Source organism: Dermatophagoides pteronyssinus, unplaced genomic scaffold (genome assembly GCF_027571235.1).
Source record: "Dermatophagoides pteronyssinus isolate colony J.1.1.1.1 unplaced genomic scaffold, Derpt_VIB-CSIC_2022.12 sq0002, whole genome shotgun sequence".
Classification (NCBI taxonomy): domain Eukaryota; kingdom Metazoa; phylum Arthropoda; class Arachnida; order Sarcoptiformes; family Pyroglyphidae; genus Dermatophagoides; species Dermatophagoides pteronyssinus.
The window spans coordinates 1,357,244-1,376,028 of record NW_027461526.1 but is presented as its reverse complement, the minus strand read 5'-3'; the positions used below and the strand labels follow the sequence as shown (position 1 = coordinate 1,376,028).

The following is an 18,785-nucleotide window of genomic DNA, read 5'->3' as shown; positions in this document are numbered from 1 at the left end:
ATAAATTAAAAACAAGAATTGTAAATCATGTAACAGACACGAATATCTTGCACACACACAAACACAAAACAGCAACAACATTGATGACAATCCCAAATGACGACAATGATAACATCCCAAGAGGCAAAAAAAAGAAAAAGTAAAAATAGAAATTCTTGTTTAATCAAGCCTAGTAGTGGTGAATAAATGATTGAATGAATCATCTCTCATTGGCAATATTTTCTTTCTCTCACTGGATTTCTTTACCAATAAAGAAAAAAAGATCCATATCCTTAATAATAATAATAATAATAAGGATGTAGATGAAATTAGATTGATTGGTTTTTCTTTTTTCTCTATCTTTTACTTTTTCAGGATTTCAAATATTCTGTTCAAGTCAGTTTGTTTTTTTTTCTTCTCGATGCATCTAGTTTTAACATTACACTAATGCTGTCATCAAATCAGTGATACAAGAAAATATTAGAAAGTTGAGATTGATTGATTATTATAAAGAAAAAAAACGAAAACTATGATGTTGGGTAAATGGAATACATTCGAAACATATTAATATTTGTATGAATCAATTCTTGTTTTATTAATTCCAAATTCCTTTCTAAAACATATTGTTGGTTAAATAAACTGGAAATTTTCTTGTTAAAAACAGAAGAATTTGATTATTAAAGAATATTTTTATGAAGAAAAATGAATTTTTTTTTAAATTATTTATTTTCAAAATAATCTAGTTTACTTGATTCACTTTATTCAGAAAAAAAAACAATATCATATTTTAAGAAAAAAAAACATTGATGATGAAAGAATTTCATAATCATGATCAATATCTTTGAATGTCTTGAGGCTAAAACAATATATAGTTTTCTTTTTTATCATCACCTTTTTTCCAGTTTTAGTTTTTATTTTTGTCATCATTTTTTCGAACGAAAAAAATAATAATTTCATTTAGAAAAATTCAATTCGTAAACAAAATGCCATTAACAGAAACTCATTTTTCTTCGATTTATTTTGCTTCAAGCATCAAATATAGTAAAATAATAGTCATAGATTCTATTATTAGAAAAAAATATGTCGGTTATCATAATAATAATCGAGAATACGTTTCATTGAAATTATTTTTCTTTAAAAGAAAACAAAAATTCGAATTGAAATATTGAATTGAATGATGCGGCAAAATATATCGATTTTATCATTTGTTGCTCATTATTCAATTTTTTCAAATATATAGCGGCAATATTAGCGTGAAAATTTTCAATTTTATTTTTCATTTATTTTCAATTTTGCTTTATTTTTATATCGATTATCTTTCAACCGCCCTTTTTGTCATATCATTGTTGATTGATTTTTGATGGGCAAATTTTTATTCGATATTTTTTCACTTTGTTTTTTTTCCGTTTTGCTTACTTTATGGATGATGACCTCGTTCATTGTTGTTGTATTGCAATATATTTATATGATCGAATGCAAATGATCATTTTTTTTGGTGGGTCGGATGTGTGAAAATGGATAAACAAATTCATTTTTTTCCTTAGTCAAGCCAAATTCCTCGGGCCTAAATCAAATTATGAACACTATTCGCAAGTGAATGAGCAACGACAACGGAAATGTTTTCATTTTAATGCTGGAAAGAAATAGCAATTTATTTCCATGTATTTTTATCGAAGAAAAAAAGCAATGACATAATATCCATGTGTCAATTCTATATATCATGTCTATGAATGATGATAATAATAAATCAGTCCGTTCAATTTGATACGATGATTGATTTTCAATTTTTTTCAACCAAAGATTCGATCCATTGGATTGTTTTTTTTACACTCTCGGATGTATCATCATCATTATTATCAATTTTTCTCTTTTCATTTTATGTTGTTATTGTTTTTCATTTTTCATCCACTATTTTGATGTACATAATGATATAGACATGCTTATGTAGAAATAGTCAAAATTATTCTTTTAGTCGAATGTTTACTCGATATCCACTTTCATGGACATTCATTTTTTTCTTCATTTTTGTCTAACTGGTTTTTTTCTTGTCGTTCATTTTTCGAACGAATTTATCGATCGTTTCTCTATCTGGTGTCTGATGTTGTCCAAATAGTTTCACATTAACACTTTGTATCATAATTACTAATTCAAATTTTTCATTTTTATTTTCTCTACTTTCACACTTTCTCACACACTTTTCCTACAAACCATCCATCAGTGTATTGCATCAGGAAATCCGATACCACAAGTTTTATGGCATGTTTATGACAAGTTACCGATACCCGATCATTTGGCTAGATATCGTATTGGTGATTATGTAACAAGAGATTCATTATTGGTCAGTTATGTCAACATATCATCCATACTACCCGAAGGTTTGTGTTTGTTTGTTTGTTTACATTTCGTATCAAGTTTGTTTTTTATGTCGTTTATCGATACAGTTATTATATTTTTTTATAAATAAAAATTTCACATTGTTTTTTCACTATCTTTATTTTATTCTTTTTTTCTTACTGTCAGATGGTGGCCTTTATACATGTCAAGCTATGAATGATGTTGCAACTGTACAGCATACAGCTCGTATCAATGTATATGGGCGACCAACTATAAGACGTATGCCAAATATAACTGCAGTTGCAGGTGAAAGTATTTCGATTACATGTCCAGTTGGTGGCTATCCGATCGATTCTATTGTTTGGGAAAGAGGTATGATGAGAAAAAATGAAAATTATTTAAAAATCAATAATTTCTTTTTTTTTAAAGATTCCGTACGTCTTCCATATAATCATCGACAAAAAGTGTTCACAAATGGCACCCTTACAGTCAATGAGCTTGAACGTGTAACCGATGAAGGAATTTATACATGTATAGCACGTAATAAAGAAGATGTTCGTTCAAGTGCCAAAACTTCATTCTCATTAAGAGTATTCGGTATTTGGTGTTTTTCATTTCATTTTTTTTAATAAAACAAAAATTCATTCAGAGGAATCTTTTTTTGGAAAAATTCGATCAATTCGATTATTATTCAAGTTATTAGTTAAAGAATGTTTTTCTTATTACCATCGATATTAAGTCTTTAATATGCTTGCATTTTTTTCATTAAAAATCATCATCATTATCATTTACTCGTTTCATTTACCATGATAATCCAACTTTAATAAATAAATGAATGAATGAAGGGATATATACCCGTATGGAACAAAAAGCAAAGAAAACGAAACACTGTTTACCATTTCTAAAACATAATTTCAAACATAAAAAAAATCGTGATGACAAACATTTGTATTTTTAGCCCCAAAACGTAAAACGACGACGTGCTCTGAATTGTCGAGCATAGAAAAATATTGTATTCGATATTCGAAGTTGAAAAAAACTTTAAAAATGCGAATCAAACTTTAAAATCACTAGATATTTTTGTTGTTGTTGTTTCATACTATGAAGTTTTAAGAATAAAAACCAAAATAAATTGTAAAAGGAACATGAAAAATTGAGAATAAGAAATGAAAGAAAATTGCATTGAAATTTTTGGAATGGGGTTTCGAAATGAAATGAATAACTATCACATTTTGTCTATTATAAATATAGTTGATGATTTGATGATGATAATTAAAATAATAATAATGATGATTATCATCGAATGCCGAAAAAATAATAGACATTTGAGCCAAGATGATGATGATCATCATCATTATATCCGGTGAAATATAATTTTTAACTTTTGATAAGAATTGATGTAAATCGATACATTTTATGTGGATATAAATTTTTTTTCTTTGAATTTCATATCAATTCGGCAACCAATTATAATAGCCATGAAAAATATTCTACATTAGTATTTTTATCTATAACCGATATCGATTTCATTATCATTATAATATTTAATGTTGTTTTTTAGTTCAATTGATTGGTTCAAAATTTTATTATCACGCATATGATGCAGGTGATAGAAAGGCCAGACAACAAAAAAAAATTCCTAAGGCTTATGCCGAATCGATTTTGTTTTTGTTCAAATTGATGTTTTTTTTAAAGAAAAATATTTCATTACTTATCAAAAAAAAAAATTCTTTAGCCGCCGAGAAAATATTATCATAATATTAACAGTTAGATAAACATTCATTCATTTATTCATTCGATTCAGTCAAACAATTTGAAGTTCAAAAAATGTTCACTTTAAACAAATATGATGAAAATTGAAATTTTATCATTCAAATGTTTATCTGAAATGTATGAATCACACACTTACTCTCTGGTAATCAGATTTGTTCCAAATTTTACATCCATCTAATATATGATGCATATATGACTGATGAATATGAAATTAACTGGATCCTTAAAGCAATAACAACAACAGAATTTTATTTTGAATAATGATTATGTTTGTATATTTGATTATTCATTCATTCTATTCCGTCAGGTAAATTTCTTTTGATCTATGTTTCTTCCCTATATGTGTAATGGATGTTTATAACATGAAGTGAGCATTCAAGCATAGTGAGAAAAGAAAAAAAGAAAATTTTTTCCTTTATTGTGTCAGTTTATTTATTTATTTATTTTTTGTTTGAAAATGAATTGTTTGCTTGATTGAACACACTGTTCGTATACACACATTTTTAATTCTAAAGAATAACTTTTATCTGACAAATCTGGCTTTTTTATTTATTCGTTGATCAATTTTTGTTGTTGTTGTTGTTTTTTCATCATTTGTGATCCTCTGACCCTGAAGAATGAAGAGAAGAAAAAACAATGAAATCAATTAGAATTGTTATTTATAACATTTCATATCTTAACTATTGAAATGATGTGTTTTTGTCTAATACATTAAGTTTTCATTAACATCATTCATCATTCAATAAGAATTTCATCACTTTTCATTTTGTCATCAAGGTTTAAATCTTGTTCTGCATTTATATTTCATATCTATCATATATATGGGTTTCATTTATTTTCATTTCCAATTTCTATTTTAAGCTTTTGTCAAAGAATTGCTCTTCAAATTTATTCCCATATGAATTGTTTTTTTAATCAAATTCTGGAAAATATTGTTTTTGGATTCGGTTGTTGTTGTTGTTGTCATAAATTTTTCATTTATTCTTAAACACACAACAGGAAAACCAAATGGATTGATTTGTTTGGTATCTAAGAAAAGAAAAAAAAGTTTGTCAAAAGAAAAAAAATTCCATCCATAAAGTTGACATCAAATTCTGAACTTTATCATCATCATCGTCATCATTATTTTTCATAGATAGAATTTTTCGAAAAAGAAATGCGATAAATATGAAGACGAAGAAAGAGAGAAAGACGATTTTTAAGTTCATTCAATTGATTTCTTATCGAATTTTCAGTTTTTTTTATTCTTTGCATCCATTTTTTGAGTTATTGGGTTACCAATGAAAAAGCAGAACAAAAAAAGCATATTATCGTCAATGTGTTTGTGTGTGTGTGTGTTTGGGCACCAAGTTTATTGATGAAATTATCGATGACGAAAGAAGAAAAAAAACAAAATTCTTTGTGAAAAACAAAAATTGTGAATCGAAAAAAATAAGCACAGAAAAAAACTATTATCATTATCATATGTGTGTGTGACTATGTCAAATTATTAATGGCATTCTTTAGTATTCTGGTTATTTTTTTTTATTTTTGCTCTCGTTTATTTCGATAAGCAAATTCTTTCATTTTCGATAATCATTTCTTATTCGGTTTTTTCTACTGTCTTATTTTTTTTGGTGGGTCGATTTTGTTTTTCTTATTCTACAACATTTTTTTTTGTTCAGGAAAAAAATGAGATTATTTCGGTTTTGGTTTATTACTATCGATCGATCGATTTTTTTTATATGAAGCGTTTATGACGATGATGTATTCGGAATCATCATCATCGGAATAGTTGATTGAAATGAATCAATTTTTTTTTTGATTGGCGATAAAAAATCAACCAGAAATAAATGCACAAATTTTAATTGTCATATTTTATTTAAATTGTGTGAATATTTTTGATTGGATAGAAAAAACCAACTTTTTCCATTCTCCTCCTTGAATACATTACCAACAAAAAATAAAAGAAAAATCTAAAAGCTCACAATTATATAGCATCAATAATCAATAAACCATTTGTTCGACTTCGTTATTTTCTTTTTTATGTTTGAAAATTGAATATAAAAAGTAACCAAAGAAAAAAATGGGAAAGAAAAAACAAAATTGATGGTTATACACTGTTTAGTATTTAACCATACAAATTTCGATTGATTTGTCTTGATTGAACCACTTTCCAATGTCTCATCTCCTCCTATTTTTTCGACTTTTCTTTTTTTTATGCTTGGAAATCAAAATTGTGAACATCTTTGTGTGTGTGTTTATAAATACTGATGGTCTGCTCCAAAGGAAAATGGAGCTTGAGCAAAGAATGATGAAAGATAGAGAAAAACCAATCAATTGATTATGACTTTGATGAAGCACTCAACTCACCAATTGTGACATATAGAAACATTTTTTTGTTGCGGAACTTACTAACTAAACAAATATGTTAGCCTATTTGATTTCGCATGTTTTTATTTGATTCTACTTTTTTATTATTTATTATTGATCATATATCATATGCTAGAATTTTTTCTCTCTCTCTTTGTGATTGTCGAGCATATCAAATATACTATACAAACAGAATCATCATTATCATTATGGAAACGATATAGATGTTGATGATGATGATAATGATGGCCCAATATAAATATCCTAATAACATTGAGTGTCCAATTTCTAATTATCACTGAACATCAAATAGCCAAATTGATTGTTGCTTTTCACTTTTTCATCAAGTTTGAATATAGATAGAAATTACGATTGTCGATTTTCATCAATATCTTTTGTTGATTATGGCTATTATTATTTCTTATTCTGACTGTCATTGGAAATTATATTTTATTATATCCACACACACACCCTTTTATCAATTCTGTTAATAAAAATAGTCATTTTTTTTCTTTGCATATTACATTCTCGAATTATTACTGTCATTATCTCATTTGGCTAAAAATTCAAATTCAATTTTTTTTGTTGTCCATTTTAATCTAAATATATTTCATTAAATATTTTAGCTATTGTTGTCGTTATTATCGTATCAATGTTGTCGAAATGATTTATATCGAATTGATCGATGTTTCGATTTCCACGTTTATTATCATTATTATTAAACTAGATTATGAAAAAAATAGACATAGAGAGAAGGAAAGATAGGAAAAAAATTATAATAAGAATCATAATACATGTGTGTGTGTGTGTGAAATACATTTGTATGATGATGAGCTATTTGGTAGGTCTTTTATTCGCATTCGATGATGATGATAGTAAAACGATATTAAATTCGCTACTAGACTACTGATTATTACAACGTTATCGTTCATTGATATATATGTGTTACTATGAAACTATAGTATGATGTCCATATGAATTGCCCAATGATGATAATATAACTGTGTATGTCGTTGACTGACCAAAACAAAACGGGAAAATTTCAATAGCTTTGTATGTCTTATGTAAAAATGTATGTATCGAGAAAAAAAATAACCATAAAATAACCGATCCATTTATCTATTTTGCTCAATCATTTTAATGATTTCTACATTTTTGTTTTTGTCCCACTCCTATCATGTGTGTTGAGAGTTCATTCATTTTGTTTTGTCATTCTTTTTTTTCCCATTCTATTGTATTGTATATGATTTTCATTTATTCTCTTTTATTTCGATTTTGTAATTCTCATTGTCGAATCATGATCATGATCATTGTTTATGGTTGTTTTTATTAATTATGATTAAAATAAAAACTAAATCATGTAGATATTGTTTTGTTTAAATATTATTTTTATTTTGGATGGTGTATATGTGATATGATTTAGATTGCTCGGTTGTTGTTGATGGTGGTGGTGGTCAAAATCGAATATATGAACGTAGGGGAAATATATTGGAAAAATCATTCAGTGCTTGTGGTTTTTCTTTGCCTTCTTTGTTATCGTAACAATCTCTATGGATTCTGTCCCATTATATTTCTTTTTCTTTCTATTTTTCACTTGGCATATATTGATTGTCGATGTATTATCAATATGATCATTTTCATTTTCTTTTTCTTTTTTTTTGTAGATGAATGAACAATATTTGATCAGTAGCAGGAAAACAACTACAATTATACTCTATATGTTGTCTTAAATTGATGATGAACACGAAATGAGAAATCATGTCTACCCCTCATTCCAAAGAATAAAAAAAAACACAACAAAAACAAACTCAAAAGATGAAAAATTATTAATAGTGTTTCTTATGTTTTCTCTCTTTCTCTTTCTCTCCAATGTGATATGTTGGTGATCATCATTATTATTAATAGTCATAATTATGATCCAGAATATAACATGAGATTTATTGAATAATGATCAAATAGATGATGGTGCTTGCTTGGCGGTATTGTGTAATGAGATAGAAAACCATAACATATTATTCTGGTTGTTGTTGTTTTTGTTGTTGATTTTTTTTCTACTGATCTTTGTCCATTGAGTTCATGATATTATTGTTCGATAATAAAAAACTAAAGAAATTTTTTTTTTTGAATTTTCTCGACGATTCTTGATTGTAAATTGTATAATATGTGATATGTGAATTTATAATTTTATCTTATCTCAATCTTATCATTATCATCATTATTGGAATATATTATAAGATTCATTTATTATCATTATCAATTGTATATGATACCTAATGATCAAATATGCTGCACAAAAAAAATTTATCTAATCTTTGTTATTTTGAAGTGAAACAAAAATGCTAACTTCACTGCTCAAATTCAATTAATTTTTTTTTTAATTTAAAAACAAAATAATTTTATTTAGTTTACTTATGATCCATTCTTTTTTTTTTTTGTTTTGTCCTCTATAATAATTTACCCTTCATAATTAATTAATGCTAATTTGTTTATTGTTTTTTTTTGCATTTTGGATTTCATTTTTGATTCAATACGTTTAACCATTTGGAAATAATGTTGATTATGTGATTATATTATATGATCGTTTTTAAATACTGTCATTTAGTTTTTATCGTAAAATAAGAATTAGAAAAATTATTATAACCGGTTATGACAGTTTATTATTTTTTATAGCTTTGGTTTTTTCTGTTCAATGAAAAAGAAAAAACTTTCATTAGATTCTTTGGTCTTGGTTTTTGGCTTTGGGTTTTCTAATCAAAATAAACTCTAGAAAAAAAACTCTATTTAACCACAATGAAAAACATAAACAAAAACCCACAATAATTAAACCAAGTTTGCGTAAGAAATAGAAGAATATAACAACAACAACAAGTCATTTGAGAAGCAAAATTCTTGATTCACATAGTTTTTTTATCGTTGTTGTTGTTATTATTATTTGGTTTTGGCTCGATGATTTTATTCGTACGAACAAAATATATTTTTTTGTTAGCAAAAAAAAACATCGGATATATTTATGCGCATTTAATTGCTTAAATATTATATCTACTTGTTTGTGTTTTTTGGTATGTTTATATTCTTCTTTTTTGCTTGGTTGATTTCCTTCTGTTGTTTTTGTTGTTATTGTTTATGGGCATCAAATTACCGATTATATTCTTCCGTTTTGGATTGTTGATTGTAATTGGGTGTGCGTGTATTTGTTCACTGAATGCCTTTTCTCTATATTATAATATTTTTCATCATTTCCTATTATAAAGATTTACCACCATCATTAACACAGTATGTAGAATTTGAGAATTTATAGAATTCAAACCAACGATAAAAATGACAAAACTTATAATAAAAACAATGATGATGATGATGATATAAAATCAAATAACCATAGAATCTATATGCTAATTCATCGTCATCATCATCATGTTGTTATTACATATGTCATGTCGGTGTAAATAAAATGTTTTTTGAATTGTTTTGTCCAGAATCCCAAATCATTTCGGTAGTGTTTAGTATTATTGTTGATGTTGCTGTCGTTGTTTTTTGCTATTATAAAAATGTATAAAAGAATGGGCGTATTATTTAGTAATTTATTTTCATACGGTTCGAAGAATCAGAATATCGTTGTTGTTGTTGTTGTTTTATCCATACACAAGAAATATTATTGTTTTAATCATCATCATTTAAACTGTACAATTTTTCATTGATGATGATAATGATGATCACATCTCTAATGGTTCGTCAAATTTGTTTTTATCGTTCGTTTAGTTTATTCTTTTTCTTTCTTTTTTTTTCTTTTCGTTGATAAAACTCGACTCATTACCATAATTTAATTGAAGCTTCATAGCATATTCATGCGTTCCGTTTCAACAAATTTACCAATGTTGTAGCCATTTTCGTTGCTATCAGCAAGATGTAAAAGTACTAAATGAATGAATACATAAATGGATTGATGAATGAATGTGAATGAACACGCAATCACTGAATGATGAGGAACGTATGGTTCCAGAAAATTACAAAACATTCTATTTTTTTGGCATTATGCATAAATGCAATGTTTCCATTATTGATAGTAATTTTATGTGTATGTGTGTATAGGAATTTCTCAAACACTATCCATCGAAAAAAGTGGAAAAAAGCAAAATTAATTAAGTGAAAAAACTTGTGTTTTAAATGATTGCTATTTCCTATTTTTATCGTTTTCTGTCTATCCAGCTCTCATTATTATCATTATTATTATCATTATTTTATTTTCATTCAAGTTAGTTTCTTCACTGATTTGTTTCTAAACAAAAAAACAACAACAACAATGATGATGATGATGAGAAATCTTTGATTCTTAAATAATGTAAAAATTTCTTGCTTTTTCTCACTTGAAAAATTTCCTTTATTTTAATAATCTTTCAGGTGTATATTTTTTTCGACGAAAAATATTCATTCAATTCATGAACAATAGTGATGATGTGGATGAAAAAAAATCACCGAATAAAATCTATTAGATTGCAACGAATGTTTTTTTTCCTATTAATCTTTTATTATTCGTTTCTTTCAATGAAAAAAAAACATTGAATAGAACCGATCAAACAATGTTCGTGTATGTGTGATATGATCTGGCCTTAAGGAACTTCGAATAATAGAAATATCTTAACTAATAGCTATATTGAATACGTATAGATGTCTAGTGTTGATAAAATAATGAGAATTTGAACGTTTCATATATACACACATACAATACCATAATTCTGAATTGATTCGATGAAATAAACGAGATATTCCTCTTTCTCTATCTTTTTATTCATTATTTTCATTTTTTTTCCTAAAACAGGATGTATACGTGAAACTAATATTTGATTATCATTTTTTTCTCTTTTTTTTCCTTCAATTCTATTATTCGGGGTGAATAATGTGATTTTTTCTTTCTCTGGCCCTTTTTTTAATCATTGATTTGTTTAGTTCGTCCTGTGATCGAACCATTCAAATTTCCACAGTCCTTACATCAATCTCAGCGTTATAATTTACTTTGTACGGTTGTCAAAGGTGATCCTCCGATCAAAGTATGTTAACAATTATTTTATTTTCCATTATCATCATAATTTTATTGTCATTTATTCTAATGAAAAATTTTATCATTATCACACATTTAATTATAATTGACTTTTATAATTTTATTCAGGTTGAATGGTATAAAGATGGAAAAAAATTATCTATTGGTTCATTTCCTCATACGAATATCATACATGTTACTGATTATTCCGTTACTTTGGCATTCGAGTCTGTACAGCCTGACCATAGAGGTAAAGAAGTGTGAATATTAAAAAAATATTATTTTTTACCTTTAAGAAATTTTCATCAATTTATTCGATTCTTTCTCAAACAAATAGGTAACTATACTTGTGTTGCATCGAATGGAGCTGGAAGCAGTAGCCATAGTGCAACAATGATCATACACGGTAAGTTTTAAATGAGAAAATTCATCAACATCAAATGAGTATGCACGTAATAAATTAACATTTAGATGCCATGGCCTTTTCAATTATTGTTTTAACCATTGTCATCAATAAATGTTGAGCTAGAATGAAAATTCTATTGGTTTGTCATCGTCGCTCATTATTATTATTGTTTTTGCTGTTGCTATTACTGTTATTTGATGATGATGGTTGTACGCTAATTAAATTAATTACATCCAACTCAAATCTTTTAGCTAAAATACCAGAATGTGAAATTGTAGTACAATGGCATAAAAAACGTGAAGAATGTAATCATTATAATTAGTGCTTAAATTCGAAAAACCTGAAACACCCCGTTTGAATCTATTTTTTTTTATCGCCATTCACCTCAACTCTCTTATTTATCAATTGCTACGTCAGTAGCTCGAATAATTTGTTCTGTTCGATTGTCATTATTAAGGAATTTTTTTTATCTATTCAATTCCGGTTGAAGAATTCATAGCTAAAATGAAACATTCATACATCCGTACTGCACAACATTCGAACACATTCGTTATAAATTGATTAGAATTTTAATTGTTTTTTTCTTTCGTCACATGAATATCTAATGAAGTGTTTTTTTTTCTCTCTCTCTTGCATCAATTTGAACAATTTCGAATCAGATAGAACATGATTTTTTTATCGCATCACTTTCAAGACGATGATGATTTGTTTTTTTTGTTGTTTGTCGACAGTTTTGGTTGTCGATCTTTTCAAATGGAATTCTTGGATTGTAAATTGTAAAATTTTTGCTTATGTCAGCAACAATTTGATTATGAAGAGAGTTGTTTTTTCTGTCTTGTAAAGTTTTTAGCTTGCTTTCAAATTCCCCAATTTTTTTCGTGTATGTTCAAGTGGAAAGAACAATCATCATTCGTATCTTTTCATTTCATTCTTAACACTATATTCGCATAAGTTTCTTTTCTTATTATTTAATTTGTATCAATTACGAACATAGAAATAAATACGAATATTATTATCGAGGTTTTTCATTATAATTTGTCGATTGGCAAAATTAGTAACCCAGTATTATTTCCTATTCAATTTTTGGTTCAAAATGATAAATTTTTCTATTATTTTTGCCGATTTGTACTTCAGATTGTTGTTCTTTTTTTCTCCCATTTGATTCAACAAACAAACATTTATTCCAAACAAATTGTTTCCAATGTTTATAATTGATTGACTTGTTTTCATCAATTCTATTTTGACTTTTCTTTTATTCATTTTTATACATCAAAATTGCAATCTCATCGCCCAAAGATGCCATACAATTGTCTTACAAATAGACAATATCAAAATGAAAACAATTTGTCTCTCGAGAATATTGGATATTTCTTTGCTCTCTATGTGTGTTTTGTTTTTTTTGTTGCCTAGTTTGTTTGGTTGGTTAGTTGAAGAATCCCTATAGAATCTATTGTATATGGAAAATTTTTGTGTCTAGACCGTATAGTATTGCGAAGATGAACGCGAAAAAGTGAAAATAGAAACTTTACTTCAATTTTTTTTCACAGTTCAAATGTGAAGTTAAAAAATCAAACCCAAATAAAAGCCAGTTAGATTTTCTTTGCTCATATCAAATGTTTTTATGCAAATGAATCTGAAAATTTGGAATCAAAATATTATGATGAAAATAGAAGAGAGAAGGAAAAAATTCGAACCGACCATCCGTTCTTGTTTTTTATAATATAAAAAGATATAAAGAATATTCAATAATCATTTGCAACATCATATCTATCTAATATTTATGGAGAAAATATTAGAAAATCAAACGATAAATGATCATTCTGAAAGTAATTCATCATTTAATGACGTTGAATGCCCTATATATTCTTGACATATACTGTAAAAATAAGTATCTGTTATCGGTATTCGATTTGATGATGGCTCTTAAAGTTTCGAGGTTAAAGATGTTTGGCGTTTGAATGATAACCAATGAATATCTACGAAAAAAATATGAAACAAAAATGAATCATTTTTTACATTAATTCATTCTTCTTTTTTTATATTTCCACTTTTTTCGTTTATCAATCATTAATATACATACAGTACCACCACGTTGGCGTATCGAACCAACGGATATGACGGTCGTTAAAGGACATAATGCCATTATTGATTGTGATACGGATGCCTATCCGGAACCGGTTATTACATGGTCACGGGCTGAAGGTATAATTAAATTCTTTCTTTCTTTTTTTGAAAATCATTCTCTATTATAATCATTATTATTTGAAATATATTTTGAAAAAAAATTCTTCTCTTTTTTTCCATTAAGGTCTAGATATTAACAATGAATTACCATCGAATTTCAAGCCAATCAATTCAAATGGACATTATCGATCATATGAAAATGGATCATTGGTCATACATAATTCACATAAATCCGATACTGGTTATTATATGTGTGCTGCATCCAATGGTATTGGTCCTGGTATCAGTAAAGTTATTAAGATTACTGTCAATGGTAAGCCACTGTAAATGATTTTGAGAATAAAATTATTATCAAACAAACATATAACAATTTAGTATAAACAATTCTATTATTTGACATTCATATTAAATCGAAATCATTGAATTCTGTCTGGATCATCAGATTCGCAGATTTTTTTTCATTTAATGGTCATTTTGCTATGCTTTGTTATTTATTTTGTTTTTGTTTTTTTTGCTTTTTATTATTCAATTAGTTGCGGCAACATTTGAGACAAAATTCCGTACTGAAACTGTTCATCGAGGATTAGAAGCACGAATCAAATGTAGTGCAAATGGTGATAAGTAAGTGGAATCATATTCGGATTTATCTATTTTTTCTATCCTTTTTGGAAATAGTTTTTACATTGTGGAGTAAAGAGGCTTATAATGTTGTTATCCTTTTTTGTTTGTTTTATTTGTATGATAGGCCTGTTACCATTTCTTGGTTCAAAGATAAAGCACCATTAATGACCACTGAAGATGGTCGATATGATCTAATTGAAACAATTATGAATGAAGGTATTAAATCCGAACTATTGATTCGTAATGCTGATCGTCGTGATGGTGGTCTATACACGTGTTTGGCATCCAATTCATTTGGTCATGATGATACCAATATACAACTTATTGTACAGGAACCGCCGGATCCACCAAGTGATATAAAAATTATTGAAAGAGATGGCCGATCAATACGTATTCAATGGTCAACACCATATAGTGGTAATAGTCCATTAACTCATTATATTGTTCAACATAAACCTGAAAGTGGTATGTATTAAAAATTTGATTTAATTTGTAAAATTATTTTTGTTCCCCATACTTGATTGATATGAAAATTAGGAACACTAAAACAGAACATTGAATTTGTTCATGTAAAATAATGGATAATAAAATTGGAATGAAACAAAACGAAAAAAAAACACATATGGAGATCCTTTGGGTCTCCTTAAAGGCAGAATTTTTTTTGTTCATTTGCTTTATTTTTGAGTAAAACTTAATTAAAAATAATATCATAAGATCCAGACAGAATAATGTTGTTGAACGAAATGTTTTAGTCTTTCTTTCTGGTGTATCACTATTCTATATGTTAGGTTTCAAATGAAGAAAGCGGATGATGCAGAGGAAACAGTTCATTTGATTTGGAACAATCTTGTACTTGCAAGCAGCAAAAAAAAAAAAACGAAAACGAATGATTCAAATAAAGAGGAAAAAAACTTGATACACACGCACATCTTTACACACAAGAATCGGTTGATCATTTTTTATGATTTTCACGATTGAAAAAATTTAAAATCATTATCACTATCGTTTGGGTTGTTCATCGTATCACTATCATTCTTCATTTTTTTTATTTGTGGCATCACACACACACACATACTGAGATTCTGGTTACCCTTAAAAAAACATTATTATATTTAATTTTCTTGCTTTTTTTATTTTGGTTCTTTATGGTGAAGCATCAATAACAACAAAAATTGAAATCTTAACAAAGAAAAGGCCTAAAGAATTGAACCTAGAAAATAAAAATAAAATGAAATGAAATTCGTTGCTAAACGAATCGATAGGGTGGTAAATGATGATGATAATGAAGATGAGTGAGAGAGAATATAATAGTGCAAAAATAAACAATAAACCACTTAACAGCAAATTTTTTTCTCAAGATTTTCTAGATTTGTTTTTGTGTGTGTGTGTTTTCGTAAAATTGAAGTTGGAAAAATGTTTTTCACTATTTTCTGATTCAGATTGACTATTGACTTTATAAAGAATCCACAAACTTTAATGTTGTCGAATTTTTTTTCACACTGATTTTGTTTTTCAAGTTGAATTAACTAAAGTTTTGAAAAATCCTCAAACTTGATTATCATTATTGTTTTTTATTATTTAATGTTCATCATCATTTAATTTGATCAAATCGACTAGGCTTTTGCTTTTTCTTCGGATCATATTGATTGAGCTAAAATGATTTACGAATTGAATTGGATATTTCTGTCAAAAATTTTTCAAAATTGAAATTTTTATATCATTTTTTTTCATATCGATTTGTGTGTATTGTTTGAATTTCGAAATAATTTTGACGCCTCAAAGATTTTTACTTTAATTGTTGACTTTTAACTTTTGAGGTTTTTATTTCTGATCATTGATGATTGAAATAGAAGTAATTATTAGATTTTTTTTTGTTCACAATTATTTGATGGATAATTATAGTTAAGAAAAAATGTGAATCAAACAAGAGAAAAGTTTCAACTTTTTTTTCGCAGATTCGTTTGATCATTTGACTTTTGTTTTCATATAGATTCAATATACAAAGACACATAAACACACACAGATACTGGCACACAAACACATCAATTTGACGGCTTTTCTTATGATCAAAAACGGGAAAGGAAAAAAAAATATTTTTTTTTTTTTTTTGGTTTTCACAAATTGCTTGAAACATCATTCCACAGAATTGACAGGATATATCTTATAGAAAACACACATTTACACAAATACAAATAGTCATCGATTATAGTCATTTCAAATATATTCTTCTTCATTTCACAAGGGGCAAATTTACCCATTAGAATTCCATTCGGAAGAAAAAAAAAGGTTGAAAGAAATTGTTTAGATAGAAAATAATAATAATAATAATGCCATTCAATGATGATGATGATGATGATGAAAATGGATCTCAAGCTTCTTCATTTCTTTTTATCTCTTTTTTTCAACAAAACAATGTCTGTTTGTATAAAAAAGTATCTTATTCCAATAAATCATTCGATTTGAGTTTAGTGAATTTTTTTGTGTTTGAACAATTCGCACGATGCCTTTCGATTTGATCAAACGTTTTTTTCTCATTCTTTATTGCTCACCATTTGTTTGAAACTTTAACTGTAAACTATCAAATGAAAACAAAACAAAAAAATTATACAAACGAAAAAAATGAAACAAGGTTGTGAACCTTTTGTTTGACGTTTCAGTTGTTACTTTGTTGCTGTTGTTATTGGGTTTTTTTTATTGATATGGGAAACCTTGTTTTATTTTGGTCATCCACATCAATTTTTTTAGTTTCATTCTTAAAAAATGGTTATAGCCTGGATGATGTTCATTTTTCGGTTTTTTTTGTTTCCATTTCTCGAGATCCCATTTCACTCCAATTAATCATTCAATTTTTCATCCATTCTGTTTGAATTGGTTTTAGTTTGTTGAAATGAAAAAAAATTCACTCACACACACATTGAACACAAAAAATCAAGACGGAAATTTTGAACAATTTCAATGGGCTATTAATCTACAAATAATGTTTTTTGGTTTTTATTTTTTGTCTGATTATTTTTTTCTTCTCACTAGAAAAATTATCGTCACATTACTATAATTTAACATTGGTTGCATCGGAAAATTCTGTTTCATTAAATGGCCTTCAACCGGTAACCACATATCAAGTTCGTATTATTGCTATCAATGATCTTGGTCAAAGTGAACCAAGTGATGTAATGTTTGTACAAACGGATGAAGAAACGCCTGGTGGTCCGCCATTACATTTGAAAGCTATAGCATTAACATCTACATCGATCAAAGTATCGTGGAAAACACCACGTAAAGAGCTTCAATTTGGTTTTATTCGTGGTTATTATATTGGCTATCGATTAATTCAATCGACCTCATCAATGGATGGATCATCATCATCATCATCTGGATCTACACAACAAAGTGATTTTATCTACAAAACTCTTGAAGTTAAAGGAAAAGATAATGTTGAAGAATGTATTATTAGCGAGCTTAAACGAGCTTCACGATATGAAATTATCGTGCAAGCTTTCAATTCAAAAGGTGCCGGTCCATCATCTGAACCGGTGCATGTTAAAACATTAGAATTTGGTATGATATTTCACTTGTTAAATCAAAACTCAGAAAAAAATTCAACTCGCAAATTTTTATTTATAGATCCACCAACATCACCAACACTGCAAGTTACTGAAGTAACATTTAATTTCATACGATTATCATGGTCAATGTTGTCCGATCAAATTATATCAGGCATGTTTAATCTCAAATTGTTTTCGGTTTTGTTTTGTTTATCTAATAATAGCCATTATTATTTATATAATGATTATTTTATTATTTAGGATATATTCTACATTATAAACGCGAATCAAGCGATTGGCGTGAATTGAAATTATCAAATATCCAAACATTTACACATGAAAATCTTCGTTGTGGTACTCGATATCAATATTATTTGGTTGGCTTTAATTCGGCTGGAAAAGGCGATCCAAGCCAAGTAGTTTCGGCACGTACCGATGGAACTTGTAAGTTAACAACAATATTGCTTGCTTTTTTCTGTTTGTTTTCATTTTCATTATTGTTGTTTATACAAGCAATACTATAATGTTTTTATGATGATCGAATGAATGATTAATCTTTAGC

General features: G+C 27.3%; 1 protein-coding gene across 4 annotated transcripts in view; it reads left to right on the top strand.

Moving 5' to 3' along the window:
* The window catches only part of LOC113794212 (cell adhesion molecule Dscam1-like), a 60,115-nt gene that overhangs the window by 35,807 nt on the left and 5,523 nt on the right, over positions 1-18,785 (top strand). For all 4 annotated transcript variants that reach the window (XR_012847243.1, XM_027344350.2, XM_027344427.2 and 1 more), the window contains exons 10-22: positions 2,198-2,354; positions 2,500-2,685; positions 2,743-2,910; positions 11,380-11,480; positions 11,600-11,720; positions 11,808-11,876; positions 13,959-14,078; positions 14,185-14,373; positions 14,594-14,681; positions 14,806-15,146; positions 17,709-18,236; positions 18,303-18,395; positions 18,485-18,667. Coding sequence is in view for 3 of the 4 variants with exons in the window: in XM_027344350.2 (XP_027200151.2) it covers positions 2,198-2,354; positions 2,500-2,685; positions 2,743-2,910; positions 11,380-11,480; positions 11,600-11,720; positions 11,808-11,876; positions 13,959-14,078; positions 14,185-14,373; positions 14,594-14,681; positions 14,806-15,146; positions 17,709-18,236; positions 18,303-18,395; positions 18,485-18,667 (2,344 nt within the window). In the remaining variant the exon portion in view is untranslated. The remainder of the gene's footprint in view (positions 1-2,197; positions 2,355-2,499; positions 2,686-2,742; positions 2,911-11,379; positions 11,481-11,599; positions 11,721-11,807; positions 11,877-13,958; positions 14,079-14,184; positions 14,374-14,593; positions 14,682-14,805; positions 15,147-17,708; positions 18,237-18,302; positions 18,396-18,484; positions 18,668-18,785) is intronic.